Consider the following 20,526-nt stretch of genomic DNA (forward strand, 5'->3'; position numbering starts at 1 on the left):
ATATATATATATATATATATATATATATATATATATATATATATATATTATATATATTGCTTTAAATGTTAATGCAATTAAATTGCTTTGTCCCCACTTAATCTTTGACCTTTATCTATCTACATTCATATAAAAAGAAGATCTAGTGGTGCACAGCTGAGACTGTTGATTTTTTTGTTGAATAGTTGAAAAGAAGGATTTTGTTTTATGAACATTTGAAATGTTTCACTCATTAATATCATTGTATTAACAGATCGGTGTGCTGAGAGTAACATTCGAGTCTTTTCATATAACCTGAGTTGAATAAGTAAAGAGTCTTACCAAAATAAGTAAAGAGACCAAAATAATAATTAGAACATTATAGGGATAATAAATCATTGTTCTTTGGATACTTGAGTACATTTGAAGACAAATACTTTTGTACTTTGACTTTCAGTGGAAGTTTAAAGGGAGCACTTTTACTTTTACATGAGTGATATTATACCTACAGTATCTTTTAACACTGTAAGTTGTGGAAAAACTACAGTAAACAAAAGAGTTTGTCCCACATCAAATATCAACACTTATAAAGTGTATAAATTGAGGTTTTTATTTCCCCCAATGAGTTCACATCTCTGCATAAATATAGCTAAAACAATTTTCCTCCAGAAATGTGTGTGTGTGTGTGTGTGTGTGTGTGTGTGTGTGTGTGTGTGTGTGTGTGTGTGTGTGTGTGTGTGTGTGAGTTCAGTCCCTTTGTATTAAGCAGACAAATGTATGTATTTAAGTTTGTATTAAATGTATTACATTTGCTTTAATTAGTTTTCATTCTAATTTCCATTTACTTATTTTGTTTACAATTGTAAAAGTGTTGACAATAAAATCAAGTCAGAAAAACATAAGGAATCTACTGGCTGCTCAGGGCACTATTTCAGTGCACTATAGGCTGTAGGAAGGTAGTTTGTGGTTTGGGACACAACCTGGTTTGGCTGGTTTGAGTTTTTCTCCAGCGCTGGGAGTCAAAACCCCTCAAACACACAGTGGGAGACACACAGAGTTCACCAGAGACAGAAGTCTGACTACAGTAAGTTACTTCATTGTTCAGTGTTGTAGAAAAATCTATAAAAGTTCATGTTTGGTGTGGATTTAAAGATTTTTTTTTTCTTTTATAGATGTTGAGAGGCGCATCTTTTTTCGTTTTGCTCGCTGTGGCTGTCTGTGTCGAGGTGAGTTTATTTTATTGTTTTCTTTTTTTTTTTTTGTGAGCAAAAATTTATTAGAAAAATCAAATTGTTTTGTCAAGTTTCTGTAAGTCATCTTAAGTCAGTAAGGAGACATTTATTTTATTGTAGTCTACATTTTTGATTAGTTCTAAAAAGATACTGAAGCGTTTGGTAATGAACCATTGACTCTTTTTCTACTTTATAATAAGGTATATAATAATCAAAAGCAGGTTATATATATGAGGGAAAATGTATTTACGGAACCTATTAAACCAACATCTCACAAACATTAAATTCATTTAAGGAAGATGCAACATACATTATATTTTTACTTAAAACTTGGCAGAACATTGTATTTTTGACTTTTATTTTGAGAAAAAATAGGCTTCAATAAGAAATAATGTATATGTATATATTAATGTATGTCAATTGGCATCACGTGACTTCATGAATATGTAGTAAATACACTATCTATCTATCTATCTATCTATCTATCTATCTATCTATCTATCTATCTATCTATCTATCTATCTATCTATCTAGTGAGAGAGGGAGAGAGAGAGAGAGAGAGAGAGAGAGAGAGAGAGAGAGAGTGAGAATTTAATAGGATCATTATGAGATTTTGGTAAATTTGTAGTAGGTTTACGAATATTTATCTGTTTTTTTCTTATGAATCTGGACCTTTTTTCATCAAAAATGTACTTTCGTTTGTCTAAAAATATATATTAATGCTTGTATTAATGTACTAAGATTTTAAGTGTTAATTCTGAAGTTAATGTAATATATAAATATACCTTTAACTTGTTTATATGAGTTTTCTTTGTAATTTAACAAGCTGTCTTTATGTCTTATTTCCTTCAGAGGAAAACAGTGAGACAGGAACTACCCTTTTATAGTTTTGCGGTACTAAGTGATAAAAAAGGAACTAAACTAGTTGACACAGATTCCATACTATTAAGGTTTTATATGAACCATTTCTCAATTTTCTTCTTTGGGTAGAAATGTAATTTGTAGCGTGTTTAAAAGGACACCAAATAAACACAAATGCTACGATTAGCAACGGCCAAGTTGAAGACGTTTATTCAGTTAATGAACATGCTGTGTGGCCTTTATGGTCGCTCGGCTTGACTGTAAATGAACTTATGCAAATAGTTAAGTGTAAAAACCAAGTGGAAACCCAGGAGGCTGTAAGACAGATGTATACAGCTGGTGTTTGTTCTGGCACTGACGTTTTCTAATCCTGGCAATTTAAACCATTATCACCTGGGTGGTACTGAGACGTTATAACACGCCGAGGCTTTTCAAAACACTGGAGTATGCTGTTGTCTTTGAACATACACTCGACAGTCACGCTGCGGCCACTAATAATGTGTTTGTGTGTCTCTGCCACTTGAACAGCTGCTGCTGAGTCAGTCAGCTGGCATTTTTTTGACGTTCAGGTGCCGACAAACATGGCTGAAAGCGGCAGATGTGCTTGTCTTTTCATATGTGTGCTGAGAGACCCTTTAAACACACACACATACCTTGATTGAGAGCTTTAGAGGTTGAGGCTTTAGTGAGCATAGTGATCCTGAACCAGCACAATTACAACTTGAACAAATGTTTCCACTATTCAAGATTTTTTATTTGTCACAAACATAGCAAATGCAGAATTCAACTTGCAGTGAAAATGAAATATGTACTTTTTTAAGTATAAAACATCATATGAGAAAAAGTACGAAGTAAGAGAAGAAATGAGAAAATATATTATATAACGATAAGGTGGTATTTAAAAAAATTGTTCAAATATATTTCGATGTGCAAAAAGTAGTAAGATGTAATGAGGTATAACAAACCAAAAACAGTTGCAATGATTTTAACAATGTTATAATAAGGTGCAGTGTGCAGATGTTCCAGGTCCAGTTTATACTCAGTGACCTGAGTCAACATCTGATCAGGAATCAGTTTCCCAAAAGCATGTTCGGACATCTACAATGATGTAAACAGGTTGGGGTAAATGTAAGATGTGTTCTCATTATTTGCCATTCATCTTTAGCAGTCAGTTTCTATGCAGTCAATTTTGGCATTAATTTTGGTTTTTAGAGTTGTAAGCTGTCAAAAACCACCTCTTATTTGATTGACAGCTCACACTCCAGTCCTAGCATCAGGGCTGAACAGATTTAGAAAATGTCAGCTTTTACAGAATTATTAAAAGCCCTAAACAGCCTCGCATCCACTTACATAAAAAAAAAAAAACTTGCTGATGTAAAATTCATAAAACTGGATCCTTTATACTGTGGATAAATAGCATTTGTGACATACATTTTCATTATTATGTTCATACAAGCCAATAGTTGAGCAGCATCGCAAGAGCGGGCTGAGTGTTTCTGTACTGGATATGAGCACGGCTCTGGTGAGGCCAACAGACTGCTATTCGACTACAGCACAATTGCAAAGTGTGGTATTGCATTTTATACAACATTTCTAAAAACGTGAAATTAATACAGAATACGCTTATACGCTTACGCCGACAAAAGTAGTAGAAACACTGAAACGTTTCTGTAATACTGAAAGTTATAAACAGTTTTGGAACACTGTCTGTTCAATCAAATTAATTAATTAGAATAACATGCTGCTTAACACTGCATGTGTGATTTCTCGAATCTGATTGGCTCACACAGCTTTAATAGCTGTAAAATTAATTACCTACACACATATATAAGAGGACACCTGACTTTGGACTACAAAGTAGGAGACCCAAAACTCTTCCAGCATGACAGTGCCCCTGTGCATAAAGTGAGCTCCATGAAGATATGGTTTAGCTATACTCACTTCGTAGCTATCAATACTATATGGACAAAAGTATTGGCACACCTGACTTCTCCAGCCATATACTTTAACTCAAACTGTTAAAAAAACGTTTGAGGCATACAATTATAGTTGCGTATAGTACGTCTTTAGATGCAGTATCATTTATTTTTCCTTTTTCTTGACCTATGAGACCAAAACAATGCTGATGTGCACAAAGTGAGCACCGTGAGGATTTGGTTTACATGGATTGGAGTGGAAGATCTTGAGTGGCCTGCTATAGAGCACTGACCTCAACCCTACTGAACACCTTTTGTATGAATTGGAATGCTGACTGCACCCCAGACCTCCTCACCTCACCTACATCAGTACCTGATTTTACAAAAACTGTAGTGGCAGAATGAGAAATCTCCACGAGTTCAATCCAAAATCATCTTACAGTTTTTCTCATTTGCTTTGGAGCATTTGTCAGATCAGAAATTGTGCTAATCATAAAACAATTCTTGAAGCTTTGATCAAATTGCGAATGCTTTAGTACACATATTTAATTGATTGTGTACGAGTGTCTGCTGTTTCCTACAATATCAGTTGTTTATATTCATGTTGATAGAATATATTATACTGGTTTCACCTAAATAGTCTTAACCCCTAAAACATCTAAGCATCAGTTCATGGCATAAGTCATTGAACGCAAAATTGTTAAGCAGTTGTCAGAATCTGTCAACCTTACATTTCTATTAAACCTTTTTTTGGTAAATGTTTCTTGAATTGATCTTGAATTGATCTTGAATTTCACTGATGAAGGGGAGTGTACAGCATCAGATCAACCAATGATTAACTAGTTCCCTAAAATAGGTCAAAGGTGAATCTCGTAATCCTTTAATTAAAAAGTGTACACAAAATATAGAATTACAAATTCTAAAAATGGACGAACAACCAAGAAACAAACGAACACTTGTATAGAACAGTAAAAGTGTGAATCTTGTCCAGTCTCTTGCAATCAAATAAATACATTTGTACTGCTGAAATGTATAGATGCCAAACAGAAAGAATTAAAATTCTGTGCATTTTCAGTCACTGTAATCCAAACCGTAGTTTATATTAAGAAATACTGAAACTGTGCAGCGTCATACTGACAACATGACTAACATTTACATGAATAACATTTTGATGATTTTGTTTTTGAACAATGACAAAAGGGACTTTTCATTCTGATTCACTGACACAAATACTTACTTTTGAGAGATGAACTGAGGCTACAGGCTTTTGCAAGAAAACCAATGTATTGTGCTGTTTGTACAAATTGTTTTGAGAATGTACTTACTGGTTTGCAATTGATAAGGATGTTTTGAGAAAAGCTTTAAAGCAACTGAGAAAAACTGTCTTTTTTCTTTCTTCCTTTCTTTCTTTCTTTTTTTCTTTCTTTCTTTCTTTCTTTTTTTCTTTCTTCCTTTCTTTCTTTCGTTTTTTAGTGCATGTTTATTCTTACTTATTCAAGAGCAAATTCAACATGAGTGTTTAAGGGTTTGAAAGAAAAGCAAAAGGGAGGAACTCTGTGTGATAATTGCTAGCAGGAGTGAAGGATGTTGTATCATTCAGAAAGCATGTATGCCATATGCCTGTAATTTAGCGTGGCCTTGGCTGCAGTTTCTGTTTGGAATTTTTGTCTAATGTGTTTTGAGAAACAAAGGATAAAATACACTGTACAGTGCTGTTCAAGCATGTGGACATAAGAACAATCATTTCAGGATCGTGAAGCAACAAATTTCCTACTTTCTATATTTCGGAGCATCTGTCAGCTATTACATTTAGGCCTCCAGCCTAGCACAGCTAACCTAAAAAAGTGAGAACAAGGGAAGAAATTTGATACGGAAGAAAAGAAAATGCAAATGAATCTGAACCACAAATTTCTTGAAAGTGCTGGTATTACATTTGGATTTGAGATTGACATCTCACTGAGGTTGTTATTGGCTTGATCACACCGCTTATTCATTTCTGTATCTTTGCACCATATTTTTTATAATGTTGGCGTCTCTTGTCTATTCTTCTACCTGTCCTTACTATTATATACAGCTATAGAATAATCCACAGGGCACAAGGCTGCTAAAGCTGCATAACACGGGCATTAATAATGATAATATCCTACTGTAAAAAACAAAAAAAAAACAAAAAAACATTTTAGTTGACACAATCTGAAAAGCAAAGTGAAGCACTGTGTGAAAAGCAAATACACTCTTTTGTTCCATTGTGTTTCCAAGGACAGTGCATGTGTCTATTGTGGTGGGAAAGAGTGGGTTTTGTTTTGTTCCATAAAACGCAAAAGATTTATATCGAAAAACTAGGCACTAGATTCGATGTTCTGTAAATGAATAGAATGAAGCCAATTGTGCTGCTGTCAATATAACCGGTACATACAATTTGTGGAAAACATGGCAGCCTATTGGTTTTGTATGTGGAGTTGAGAAATGCTGATCTCTCCACCCTTCTTTGTGGAAGACTAATTAGAAACATGTGCATGTAGCCAAGCTTATCTCCAGGTCTAAGAAGCAGGAGTCTGAATTAGTCAGGTCCTTTTACATAGGCCAGCTTCATCCCAACCGTAACAGATACACACCAAAGAAACAGAGCTTGTCTTCATCAAGCCAAAAGCAAAAGTAATAAAAAGTTCAATATAAAGTCATTCTTTTGGTGAAACATGATATTCAGGTACCAGTCATTTGACACTCTTAAATCAAGGCAGATGTACAAGAAATAGGTTTGGAGTATTATTGTTTAACCCGTTCATTTTCGGAAGCATATTTGAATATTAATTCGTTGGTCATAGCTGACAATAATGGTTAACATCTGAGGCAAGAGCAGGTCCAAAAATTATTATTATGCCCAGTGTTCACTATACAACCTTCAAACTCTCTGCATGCATGTACTGCCTATTTTAAATGGAAATATTGCTTTGCATGCTACACGATCCCAGACAAAGGTAGACGATTCACCCAGAAAGAGATTCAAGGTGATTTCTAAGTCTAACTTTCTTAGAAAAATAAACGTGACGATTGTGTGCAATTGGCAGATGAATGTTGAAAGGAGAAAAGAGTGAACCAGGGGAAAGAGAAGAAGAGAATGAGGGGATTCAGGCAGCACAGATTGGCTGGAGGTGTAGTTTAACAGTACAGTTTCCCCTCATTATGCTGCTTTCAACGCTTGAAAAAGTTGCATGCAGGAAAAAAAACTAAAAAGAAAGTATAATTTCCTAACAGACAGCGAAGTATGACAAGAGTCATAGCAGATTTGCTTTAGATAAATCTTTTTGAACCCATTTTCAAGCTGTTTCAAGTTTATTCTTTAAAATTCTTATGTAAATCAAACACAGTCTGCAAGTCTGTGACAAACAACTAAACTGTTAAATTTTAGTAGTCATTGGTACATATCTTTTTTATTCATCTGATACTTTGGTGTGGATAAAACACACTCCCACGTCTCACAGGATTCTTGGCTTTGCTCTTTTCCATTGCCCGTCTCACTTTACCCTAACGCCAGCTGTCCTAGTACAAGTCAGTCACACCCCCAGGCCAAGAGGTCTGAGTGTCAACTCACCCTACAAGTGTGTGTGTGAGAGGGGTAGCTGGAAATCACCATCCACCATCTGCAGTAGCTGATTACTAAACACTAATGGACCCACACACACCTGTTTAGTAAATGAAACATCACGGCCTGCCTTTCTTCAGTTACAGGGTGAAGTGTTAGGTGAAGTTGTGCAAATGTTTGAATATATACACCTACACAGCTGGTGTGTGTTTGTGTGAGTGTGTTGTCATGCCTTTCATCCTAGGGTCTTTTACCCCTTACACTCACCAGACATGGCTTGGAATGTATGGAATTCACCACTGCTCTTTCATTATGGGTCACAGCTCACTGTCTCTTGGTGTGTGTGTGTGTGTGTGTGTGTGTGTGTGTGTGTGTGTGTGTGTGTGTGTGTGTGTGTGTGTGTGTGTGTGTGTGTGTGTGTGTGTGTGTGTGTGTTTGTGATACCCCCTCAGTGCGAGAAACTACACCCCCACTTTACACAACTCTATACTGCCAGGAGTGAAAACACTGTGAAAACAATCTTTGTTTCCCCTGTGTATATTTACTTACTTTGTTACTTTGTGTTCCTGTTATCTTTTTTTTTTTTATTAGCAGACATAGTTAGATATGTATTTTAGTATTTTTTTCCCCTACATTTTTTCCAGTTTGTGACCTTTGCGAACTCTAGACCTGTTTTTTAAAGCATTGTGTTGGCCATTAGATCTGAATCCCAAAGAGCAGTTCTGTACTGTAATGAAAGGTTTAAAATACAGTACATTACAGTACTTTATTTAAAATAAAGGTTTCTGATCGAGGAGACCCTCAAAATCTGGCTACCCCAAGCGTTTGATTCAGGTTTTCAAAAATAAAAGGCAATACCATAAAAAAATCGAATCAATTAAAAATCTCATCAGCTGACATAAATCTGTTTTTTTTTTTTTTTGTTATTATTATTATTATTATGTAACTACTTCTTATAGAAAAAGATAGCAGCCATAACACAGGAATTGTATGTTAAAATTAATCATGTTGAGTAAAAAAAAGATTAACCTTCATTAGCTTTTGACCAAAGATTTTTCTATTTTCTGTGCTAATCATCAACTCTGCTTAAAAAGCTATTGTATGCAAAGCCCAATTATGAAACAAAGGCGAACTGAACTGGTCTGAACTGTGAGCTGCTCTGAAAGAGAAATTTGCAGTTTCTCATAAAATGTTTTCAGTTGAACTGAATATTCACAACTAAAATGCTCCATATTCTCAGACTTCACTAAGAAGGTGCTCGTTCACCAAAGTGAGGTAGAAAGGATTATAGATAACTTCTTGCTGACACATGCCTTGGAAGAGCATCATTGTAATTAGGCTCTTTGAAGGAACTGCAGGTTTTGTCTTGTTAAAACTGTGATTATATCAGAGACCATTTTTGACTCAGACATGAGTCATGTGACCAGAAGCTGACCGTTAAGGTTTCAGGCTTAGTTTAGAGTTTTTAACTGAACCTTAGACCAAGTGATGAATCACACACTAACAAAATGAGGCAAAGCCTTTAAACTACAGGGTTTGTGAAAGAGTTTAAAAACGGCATCCGGCATCTCTTACGTGTACATTTAGAAAGAATTAGTGATAAAAATTTGAGTTCGACTGATTCATCGGTTTTTCCATTTCATCAACACTGATAGTTAATTTCTGGAACTCTCGGCTATCGGTTAGAATCTGTATGGTGGTGTAGTTTTTCCGGGCTGCATCTGTTATAATAAATATTGTTGGATGTTGTTGGAGCGGCTGTGAAGGTCCCCTGGCATAATGAGAGCGGCCTTTAGAGGCGAATCACCAGGTATCGTTTGTTTTTACACGCAAGACTGCACAGTGCGCTATATTCTATTTATTATTTATAATTAATATTTAATTAATTATCCAATTATATTAATTAATTACTATATTTGTATTTATTTTATTTTATTTAGTGCATTTTTATGATTTACTATTTTTATAAATTTTTTGTAATAAAGTCCAGTACTCTTTTACATGGTGTATTATGTTTGGTTGTTTTTTATTTAGAATAAATTTTTATCGGTTTATCGGTTTTTGGCATGTTCAATCCAAATTATCGTTCGACCTCTAATAAAATGCTAATAAAAAATGAATATTTCAGTGTAATTTTATTTTGTCTAATTATTCCTTTATAAATAGATTGTAGGACATGGTAATGTAATTTATGTTGCAGTGTATATTTTATGTTTTATTAAAATTTTTAATCTAATAAATTTTTTTTTAATCTAAATTAAAAGCAAATTATTATTATTTTTTTTGTGTTAAGCTTTAAAAAGCTCCAGGAACGAGCATGTATATGAGTGTGTGATTTGGAAAGACTGAATTCTGGAAAGTCTCCTACATTCCTCACGTCTGCCTTGGAGGGGAGAATATTTGCTCTCTCATTTCCTCACTTTTATTTATTTTTTTTATTCCACGTCGATGCTATCTGCGGTCAGGTCCAAACAAAATGGCTCACAGGGTGGGGTGTTTTTGCTTCTGTCTGAGAGACGCAGAGTGAAGCTGCTGCTTCGTATCGAGCTGCATATATAAATGTTCATTCCTTCTCAGAGAGAGATGTGCATTTTTTCATTTCCATGAGGCCTTTGACCAAGCGTTCTCAAACGATTGTCAGCACATAACTATATGTATCAGAGAAAAGTGTGAAGTAAAGTATAAATCATCTGAGCTTTAGTTCATGAACATGGCTGTGTATGCCCCTGAAAGAAAAGACAATACTAAGAACATGAAAACAGCTGATGGTGTGCGTGCCATCTGTTCTGCAAAAGTGTTGACCTTTGTGAGGGTTTGTATGTTGGTGTGTGTGTGTGTGAGAGGGCATGTGCAGGGCTATTATTATGGTAAGCTTCAGGCTCCAGACTCACTTTCTTTTACTTAATGGTCAAAGGTTAACAGCCCTGAACCCCATCTGGAGCTAAGTTGGAGAAGAGCTCTCAATGTGTGTGTGTGTGTGTGTGTGTGTGTGTGTGTGTGTGTGTGTGTGTGTGTGCGTGTGTGTGTATGCATGTGTGTGTGTGTGTGTGTGTGTGTGTGTGTGTGTGTATGCATGTGTGTGTGTGTGTGTGTGTGTGTGTGTGTGTGTGTGTGTGTGTGTATGTGTGTGTGTGTGTGTGTGTGATTTGACTGAAGCTTGCAGCTTATACTATATGTCATGATGGAACATATTTTAGGTTTGTCATGAATAAAATTCTCAAGCTTTAAAATAAATGTAATACATTTTATAAACACTAGATGGCAGCAAAGCAATTGTTTATTCATTAGCACTTTAAGATACTTTGTAAACTGTAAGATGGCTTGTAAATTAGGTGTCAAAATATATACCCGTGTGCTAATTTTTGCTGTTGTTGTGTTTGTGTGTGTGTGTTTCTGTGTTTATGCAGCAGCCCAAAAGTAAGAGTAAGGTGTGTGCGAATGTGTTTTGTGGAGCAGGACGTGAATGTGCCGTGACAGAAAAAGGAGAGCCCACCTGCCTGTGTATTGAGGTAAATAAAACAAACACAGACACATGCACAAAACAGCTGAAATGCAGATGGTATAAACCCAGACGTTAGATGCATGTCCTAATAATTTCTTTTTACTCATATTACATTTTTTTCTGTTTGGGTATTTTTTGTTTTCTGAAATGGTCTGCATTGATGAAAATACAGTAATCCCCCTTTTACCGTGGTGGTTACATTCCAAAACCGCCCGTGATAAACGGAAAAAATAGTTCACCACCCCAAAAAGGTCTTTTTTTGTTTTGTTTAAGCCGTAAATCATCCTCCCACACACTTTAAACACACACAGAAAACATTTGCAAGAATGTAGTGAGATTAATTTTGTGGAAATTTGTAAAAATACAGTACTCTATTAGATTTATAGTGAGTACATGTACTATACAGTATACAGTTCTGCAGTAGCGTAGCCTATGCGTAGTTTCTCTGCTTTTTTATTGGTTGAAGTGTCCTATAAGGTCAAAAAAGAGTTTAAGATACACATCACCGCATTCCTTACTTTCTGTACTGTACTGTATTAACATTTAACTTAATTTTATAATTAATAATGCTATTTTTATTAATACATTTCATTATTTCAACATAAACCTACATAATAAACAATTCCTTCTAAGTTTTTTGGTCTATGGTGCTATCCGCGAGAGACCGGGAAAATCAGCCAAACAAATTAGTTATGTGGCAAATGCGTTTCCGTGATAAACCGGGGGCGCGAGATTCGAACCGTGGTGGAGCGGGGGATTTCTGTCATTTGTATGATCTTTTCATGAGCTTGGTGAAAGCTGATTCGACCTTTACCTTGCACACAGCACTTACAGAACACAACAGATATGTTTTTATTTTAGTATTAAACACATATACAAATGTTTATGCAGACAATTCACAATAATATTTTTCTGTGTGTGTGTGTGTGTGTGTGTGTGTGTGTGTGTGTGTGTGTGTGTGTGTGTGTGTGTGTGTGTGTGTGTTGGTGTATCTGACTTTCTCAGCAATGTAAGCCCCACAAGCGTTCAGTATGTGGGAGTAATGGCAAGACGTATCGCAACCACTGTGAGCTTCATCGTGATGCTTGTTTGACTGGACTCAAGATACAAGTGGCATATGACGGACACTGTGAAGGTTTGTGTGTGTTTGTGTGTGTGTGTGTGTGTGTGTGTGTTTGTATTATAGGGATGTGCATCCTTATAACTGAGGCCAATGCGATTTGCATCTCAATGCATAGCCAACAATACATTGAAGATGCATATGAAGCAGCTACCGATGCGTTGCAATACGATTCACCTCTATTACAATGAGATTCAATGCAATATGATGCTGTTCACTTTTATTTGGTTCAGACAGACAGCAAATCATAAACTTTATTAAATGCCTTTTAACTTCTAATGCATGGCCCTTTCACAAACGGGCCTTTGTAGTGTAAAAAAACGTATTTTATAACATTTTTTATAAACTAAAACCAGATGTTATTTTTTAAGATGCAGCTCTACCTCTGCCATGTTAATCTATATTCTATGTGACTCTCAGGACACGTAGTGTTGAGATACTTATATTCACATCACAAACAGATTGTTGAGGAGAAATCAATCAACGTATAAAATAATTGGTCACAAATTATTATTTACTTTCTAAATAATGAAAGTGTAGTGTATTTACTAATTAATCTATATAAATAAATCGTTTTTTTTACTGATACTAAAAATGTTAAAAACGATGCATCGTAATACAAATGCTAATTTCTATCAGATGCACACTTTTTAAATCAATGCGTCACGTCTTTTATCACATCAACTGCCGATGCAGCAGTGTGAACCGGTGAATCTTACCATTCCTAGTGTGTATATGTGAAAGGTTTAAGCTCTTATTGGAAATGCCTTTATAATAATACACTAGAACAAATGTGACAGTTTTGACCTCATGTGATGTTTCACCCTGTTGATTTTGTTTATCTTGTCCCCTTTTTTTTTTCTTTTTTTAGAAAAAAAGACAGACAAGGTCACTGCTAGCCCAAGTAAGTAAACACCACCACCATTACCCAGTAAAAACCATGAAAAACCTAAATTTAGAAAACTACAACCTGAAGTAGAAAGTATGTAGCAGTACAGTATCTGGGTGACTGGTATTAAGCGACTATCCAGGTTTTTCTTTATGAGGTTTTCATAATTTATTTAGTAATAATTACAAATTAAGTATTATTACGTTTTATGAGGAAGTATTATTATTTATGAAGGACTGTAATGCTCCATATACAGTTTAGTGAAAAGCTCAATGCAAACATGTCATTTATGTCTATATTGGATGTTAGATATTTGTGATAATATGGGCTAATAAAGGCTTTAAAGGTCTTGTAGTCACTTCTCCTGATGTATATTCTTTTTATTATTTTTATTAACGATTGTACATTTTAAACAATTTCCTCTCGGTTAGTCGTGTGTTACCTTGCGGACCGCAATGAACTGAGGAGCCGTGTAATCGAGTGGCTTCAAACCGAGGTGGTTCCAGAAGGCTGGTTCAGCAAAGGCTCCAACTTCAGTGAAGTCCTGCTCAAATATTTCCAGGTGTGTGTGTGTGTGTGTGTGTTTGTGTGTGTGTGTGTGTGTGTGTGTGTGTGTGTGTGTGTGTGTGTGTGTGTGTGTGAGAGAGATGTGGTGTGTAAGAGAGATGTGTAGTCTTTTTTCCTTGCATTATAATAACCTGATTTAAAGATCTGACTTTTCTTCATTCCATAATGAAAATGTCAGTTTAGTTTAGCTTTAGTATAATGTAGTTCACTGAAACCACAAATAAAGGCAGTATTGTGTGTGTGTGTGTGTGTGTGTGTGTGTGTGTGTGTGTGTGTGTGTGTGTGTGTGTGTGTGTGTGTGTGTGTGTGTGTGTGTTTTTAATGGGTGAAGGCTGAGTGGATGTTTTTTTCCAGTGCATTGACCTCAAGTGTGTATGCTGTCTGTGTCATCATGACTAGACTTTTTGGAGCGATACAGATAATGCTGAATCACAAAGAGTGTGTGGGTTTTAGAGGAGTTTAGTCAAGTTAGTGTTTAAATATTTTGTTCTTGATATACATCATGAATCATAGATGTTTTTATTGTTTGAATTGTGGTAAAATTGTTACAATGTATATCTAGTTGATAGATTTATACCAAATTCATACCGAATGGTCAGAAAGTGTTTTTAACATTTATAATTAAAAATAAATATTTGTATCAACTCTGTGCAGAACTATGATAATGGAGATGCTCAGCTCGACTCCACCGAGTTCCTCAAGTTTATTCATCACAATGAGACAGCCATCAATATCACCTCATATGCTGATGAGGAGAGCAACAGATTGCTAAGGTAATGCACACACACACACACACACACACACACACACACACACACACACACACACACACAAATAACTGAGAGGAGGTCAACGAGTTGAGGATCTCTGCTTTTGTTTATAACCAATGTGTTATCACATGATTTTATCAGACCATTATACCCAGGCGTAATACTATTGCACACAGTTTTTATTTAAATTATTAACCTATTACATAAATATTATAAATAAATGACAATAAATAAACTTATAAAAAAATTTTTTATTTGTATCAATATAATGTAAATATCCTCTCATGTTTAGTGCATAATTTCATGCATAGTGTTGGTTCTAGTATTATTAATTTAAAATAGTAAAAATTGGACAATGTTGGAAGTTTTTTATGAGCAGCAATCAGAACAGGCAAAAATCAGTAAAGGTCCAAGTTAAAAGTCTTTATCTTATAAACTACAGTCATAGATAAGTGAGTCCAAGTCAGCACTTCAGATAAAAACATTCAGAAGTTCAGAACTTACTGTTACTTAGATTTTTTTTTCTTTTCATGTAAGACCGATTTAATAAATTAGTGTGTATGAGGGTTATTTTATGTTTAAACTATTCTCTATACTGGTGTTTTAAGCCCCAGCACCAATGCTCTATCTTTAAGGTATTTTATTTTCTGGTGTTGAAAGTACTGTACATACTGGTGTTCAGTTCAAATATATTTTATTTATCTGAGCCAAATGAAGGAAAGGCACCAACACGTTCCATCATATTCTGTCCTCAAGCCCCGTAATTATACACGTAATATAGAACAAGATACACTTTATAAACGCAGTGCACCACAAGATAATCTGTGTTAAGGCTCTTATAAATGCTAGTGTTTTATCACCTCTATTAGCATTATCTCAGTTGGCCATGCTGTCTAATTACTTGTGTGAGATATACTCTATCATAGATAACAGAGCTTATAAACTCAACGTCTTTTCAAATATTTTCTTTCACCACACAAGATTTACTCGTTGATGTTTACTTTTTTTCTTTATTGCAAGACCGTTTAAGTGTGTATTTAACATTGCACTTATCGATTGAAAGGTGGCTTTCAGAATGATTGTTTTGCTTGTATATTTTCTGTGTCTTTTTTAGGAGTCTCTGTGTGGATGCCTTGATAGAACTTACGGATGAGAACGCTGACTGGAAACTGAGTTTTGATGAGTTTCTCAACTGCCTGAAGCCTGGCTTCAATCCTCCTGAGAAAAGTAATCCAAACGGTTCATAGCATATTATGGAATTTTACCTATAGACATGTACTATATAAACAAAAGTATTGGCTATAACAAACTCCACTTTTCTAGGAAGATGCTCCATTAGGTTTTAGAGTGTGTTTGTGGACATTTGTGTTCATGCAGCCACAGGGGTGTTAGTAAAATTAAGCACTGATGTAGGATTAAGGAGGCCTGGGGTGCAGTGAGCTTATTCAGTCATGTTAAGGTCAGAGTTCTATAGCAGGCCACTTAAGATCTTTCACTCCAAAGGATGTAAACCATATCTTCATGGAGCTCACTTTGTGTTGTCATTCTGGAACAGGTTTGGGTCTCCTAAGTTTATGCTACCATAAACAAAGATGCCGTATGCTTCTAACATTGTGGTAACAGTTTGGGTAAAAAAAATTAATATGGCTAGAAAAGTCCAAATACTTTTGTCTAACGTATAAGGTATATGTGATGAAGATGAACCGATCCTATATCAGCCTTAAGGAACGATTTGTTCCTTATATAAGTTCCTTATACATTGTGCAAGAATGTATTAATTAATGTACAATGTATTAATTAGTTTCATGTATTTACCTTAATTTCCGGACTATTAAGCGCACCCAAATATAAGCCGCACCCACTGAATTTACAAAGATTTTTATTTTGAACATAAATAAGCTTACACAGGCTTTACACAGGCTTTAACAAAAGACAGTGCCTGTTACATGGCTTGTATCTAAACAGTAGTCTACCAAGAAAGTCATTGTTCACTGTCTTCCTTCTTCCTTTCACAACAATTTCTCTCGAAAGTTTATCTTTTGTCATCGTTGTGCGTTTAAAAATCACCATCGGTGAAGCTTTTCTCCCGATGCCGTGCAGCTCAGAACACAGGTGAAGTGTGTTTTTTCATGCCCGGTTGTTTTCAGCGTGACGAATGATTCACATTTCCTGTAGACAGTCGGAATGACCGGCAGGTCAAACGTCAGAGGAACATCATCCATATTTATGATGTGGTGCGGCCCGATTCAGTGGGAGAGCATCAGATTTAATATAAAGAGTTTCATTGGTTCACCTGAACCCTTTCGGCAATTTCATTGGTCTAATGTTATGGAGCTCAGTTTTTTGGCATTAAGATTGTGAAACCGGGAAAAACCCAGAGAAATCCATAAATTAGCTGCTTCATTGTTTAAGCCGCGGGGTTCAAAGCGTGGCTTATAGTCCGGAAAATACGGTACTAGCTATATAAAAGTTTCCAATTTAATGATAAATTCACTTGAGAAGTCCAAATCTAAGTACACTCTTGTGTCATATACAGAATGTGCACTGGAGGATGAGACTTATGAGGATGGAGCTGAAACACAGATGGAGTGTAATCGGTGTGTCTGTGCCTGTGGGAACTGGGTCTGCACTGCTGTGACCTGCGACGGTTAGTGAAAACCTTTAATCTTGATCAATAGTTTTTTCCTTTTGTGTAAAACCATGTGGGTATTTCACCGTGTTTATTAGTCACTACTTTCAGTGGATTACTTATTTGTACTTAGGAATTTGTGTGGATGCCAAGATTTGCCCCTTGTAGTAAGTGCTTGCTTTGCTTGCAAATTTATACCCCGTTGACCCTTCCTGTAGGTAGAACTGTATCTAGGTTAGATCATGGATTGGTTGTCTGTTTAATTTATGTGAAAACCGTTATCATTATTGTCTGTATCTCCTTTTTGTAGCTTCCGAGAAGTTGCCTGCTTTGGAGGAAGTGGATGGAGGGGATAAAGAGATGACAGAGGCAGAGTGGATCCGCAGAGTCGCTGAGCTCAACAAACATCAGGTGACTTTAACCATAGCACATTACTATTAATTACGTGCCACTTTAAAAAAAATTAAATTAGGGCTGCAACAACTAATCGATAAAATTGGTAATAATCGATAAACAAATTTGTTGTCAACGAAAGCCGTTATCAATTAGTTGGTCTGCTCGTTAAGAATTAGCGTGATGGCAAGATAACACAGCCGTTTGTGAAATGGTGGAGAGTACAGGGTCAACCAGCAGCAGGTAAAAGTGTTCGTCCCAGGTCATCCAAGGCATAGGAGCATTTTCTATTAAACACAACAAAGAAAACTGTACTAAATTAAAGATATTTAAACTCGAAATGTAGATTTTGTTTTTTTTATAGTACAATTTTATATATATATATATATATATATATATATATATATATATATATATATATATATATATATATATATATATATATATACTTGAATTAGAGTTTCATATACCAATAGTAAACAAAACAACTAACGTAATTTCCGGACTATTAAGCGCACCCAAATATAAGCCGCACCCACTGAATTTTACAAAGATTTTTATTTTGAACATAAATAAACCGCACCTGTCTATAAGCCTATATTGAAACTAATGAACTTTACACAGGCTTTAACGAAAGACAGTGCCTGTTACACGACTTGTATCTAAACAGTAGCCTACCAATAAAGTGATTGTTCACTGTCTTCCTTCTTCTTTTCACAAAATTTCTTCCTCGAGAGTTTATCTTTTGTCATCGTCGTGCGTTTAAAAATCACCATCGGTGAAGCTTTTCTCCCGATGCCGTGCAGCTCAGAACACAGGTGAAGTGTTTGCAACACATGCCCGGTTGTTTTCAGCGTGACGAATGATTCACATTTCCTGTAGACAGTCCGAGTGAGCGGCAGGTCAAACGTCAGAGGAACATCATCCATATTTATGATGTGGTGCGGCCCGATTCAGTGGGAGCGCATCTGATTTAATATAAAGAGTTTCATTGGTTCACCTGAACCCGTTCAGCAATTTCATTGGTTTAATGTTATGGGCTCAGTTTTTTGGCTTGAAATTTGTGAAACCGGGAAAAACCCAGGAAAAATTCATTAATTAGCCGCTTCGTTGTTTAAGCCGCGGGGTTCAAAGAGTGGAAAAAAATAGCGGCTTATAGTCCGGAAAATACGGTATTACTTTTTTTTTGTCAATTTCTTATTCGATTAATTGATTACCAAAATAATGATTAGTTGCAGCCCTAAATTAAATAACAACATAATTATGTTTGGTTTTTTTGTTATAAAAAATGTATATATTATAGTGACTGTCAAAAGTTTGGAAACACCTAGTCTATGTTGAAACATGCAACAAACTAGATTTACCAGAAAGATTTAACAGTATGAAGATTTAGTTTGTCTAAATCTGTTAGCATGAGTAACAGTTGTACACTCTTGGCATCTGTACGGTTAGTTCTCAAACAGCTGAAATACTTTGCTATGCGTCCTGTAAAAATTGCCAAAATTGTTCTTCAACAGTTGGAGATTTCTTTTTGACTTTGTGATTCAATTTATCCCAGAACAGCTCAATAGAATTTAGGTGTGTTGTTCCGTGATAGATAACATTCCTGCTAACTGTTTGCTCTCTGAATAACGCTTCCAGAGCTTGGGTGTATGCTTCAAGTCATTGTCTTGTTGTATGGTCGACGGTTGCAATTAGCTGCAGTCCAGACAGAAGTGCATGGTGTTATAGTCTGTAATGTGATCATGTGGGTTTATTATTCCTTTCACCCCTGAGAACTTTCTTCAGAGGTTTCTTCTGTGGACAGTTATTCACTGCTATTCTTGTGTATTTTGTTGTTTACATCGTTTGTTGAATATAAATGAAGGGAACATGCGTGTGTCTCAAAAACCATAAAAGACGAGGTGTTTTGATACTTTTTCTTTTCTTCCTCTTTAAGCAACTTAATGTTCTCTGTTTTTTTTTCATTTCTATTAATGCATTTCATTTCTCTCTTTAGGAAACTGTAGAGAAGATGAAAGTGAGCACCAAGGAGGTTTAAGTAATGAATGATGATGCAGAAGAGCAGAAAAGAGAAGGACAAGAGTGGAAATGAATAATCTATGACTCTTGCTCAGTCCACTGTAGGGATTTATTTTGTTGTCTACATAAAAATTGTGGTTTTACTTTATATTGATTTATATCCTTGTGTTAATTATTTTACATTTCAATATGTACTGTTTAAATGTTAATCTTTTGAGGAGGTCTCATAGAGACCTAATCTTTGTTAGAAAGAATATATTTATACCACTACTTCCACAGTGTTGGAAGTTTCTTATTTTTTGGGAAAGTGAACACATGGTTCTAAACACAGTACTGATGCATAAGCAATATAATAAGAGTGATGATACTTGAAAATCAAAAGCAATCCAAAAATCATCAAGAAACATGTTACATCACTGATAAACAGTCCAGAGCATTTAAGACTATTATCGAACCATTAGATGGGCAGTTATGATAGTAAATTTGGACACACATCTGAGAAGATTTCATGAAACATATAAAGTGCATCATATTCCATGGTTGGTTGGTCCCCCAGAGTAATTATAATGCAAATAGCATCTATAAATAAAAGAAAACAGCAAAGATTGTTTATATATATATATATATATATATATATATATATATATATATATATATATATATATATATATATATATATATATATATATATATATATATACACACACACTAAATAATGCTGAATAATGGAGCTTGATTTATGTGATTTTTCCAGGAAATGTTTTATCAATGGCCTTGAACTAAATGGTGACCGTTCAGTGACAGTTCTTATCTCTGTCTCTGATATATGTACAGTTGTACAAAAAAAAGTACCATTCACATAAACTCAGTGTAGTTCTTGTACACTTTGATACACTGTCCTTAAATTGTTCATTTTCAACAGCCAGCACATTTGGCTTAGTGTCAATAAACCATGTACTGTATAAGACATTATGAACTTGCCTGATGTATGTTGTTTTACATTTTAAATAACATTTGCAAAACATATATAGACAAAAGAAAACTAACCGGTTGTAATATTTTC

At 35.2% G+C, this 20,526-nt stretch overlaps 1 protein-coding gene across 2 annotated transcripts; it reads left to right on the forward strand.

Moving 5' to 3' along the window:
- Positions 1-546: 546 nt before the first annotated feature.
- On the forward strand, positions 547-20,435 carry fstl1a (follistatin-like 1a). 2 transcript variants are annotated; one of them, XR_014530520.1, is made up of 12 exons: positions 547-1,063; positions 1,152-1,205; positions 10,979-11,080; positions 12,079-12,208; positions 13,065-13,097; positions 13,514-13,644; positions 14,304-14,422; positions 15,534-15,646; positions 16,956-17,066; positions 17,359-17,459; positions 19,441-20,102; positions 20,167-20,435. XR_014530520.1 is itself a non-coding variant. In XM_083523156.1 (11 exons), exons 2-11 carry the CDS (start codon positions 1,152-1,154, stop codon positions 19,480-19,482), a joined length of 936 nt encoding a protein of 311 aa, XP_083379282.1. In that variant the 5' UTR covers positions 898-1,063; the 3' UTR covers positions 19,483-20,435. The 2 variants fall into 2 exon arrangements, 1 of the variants encoding a protein (XP_083379282.1); XM_083523156.1 differs by having other exon boundaries at positions 898-1,063; positions 19,441-20,435.
- The last annotated feature ends 91 nt before the right edge of the window (positions 20,436-20,526 follow it).

This window comes from Silurus aristotelis (assembly GCF_946808225.1).
Source record: "Silurus aristotelis genome assembly, chromosome: 20".
NCBI classification, from domain to species: Eukaryota; Metazoa; Chordata; class Actinopteri; order Siluriformes; family Siluridae; genus Silurus; species Silurus aristotelis.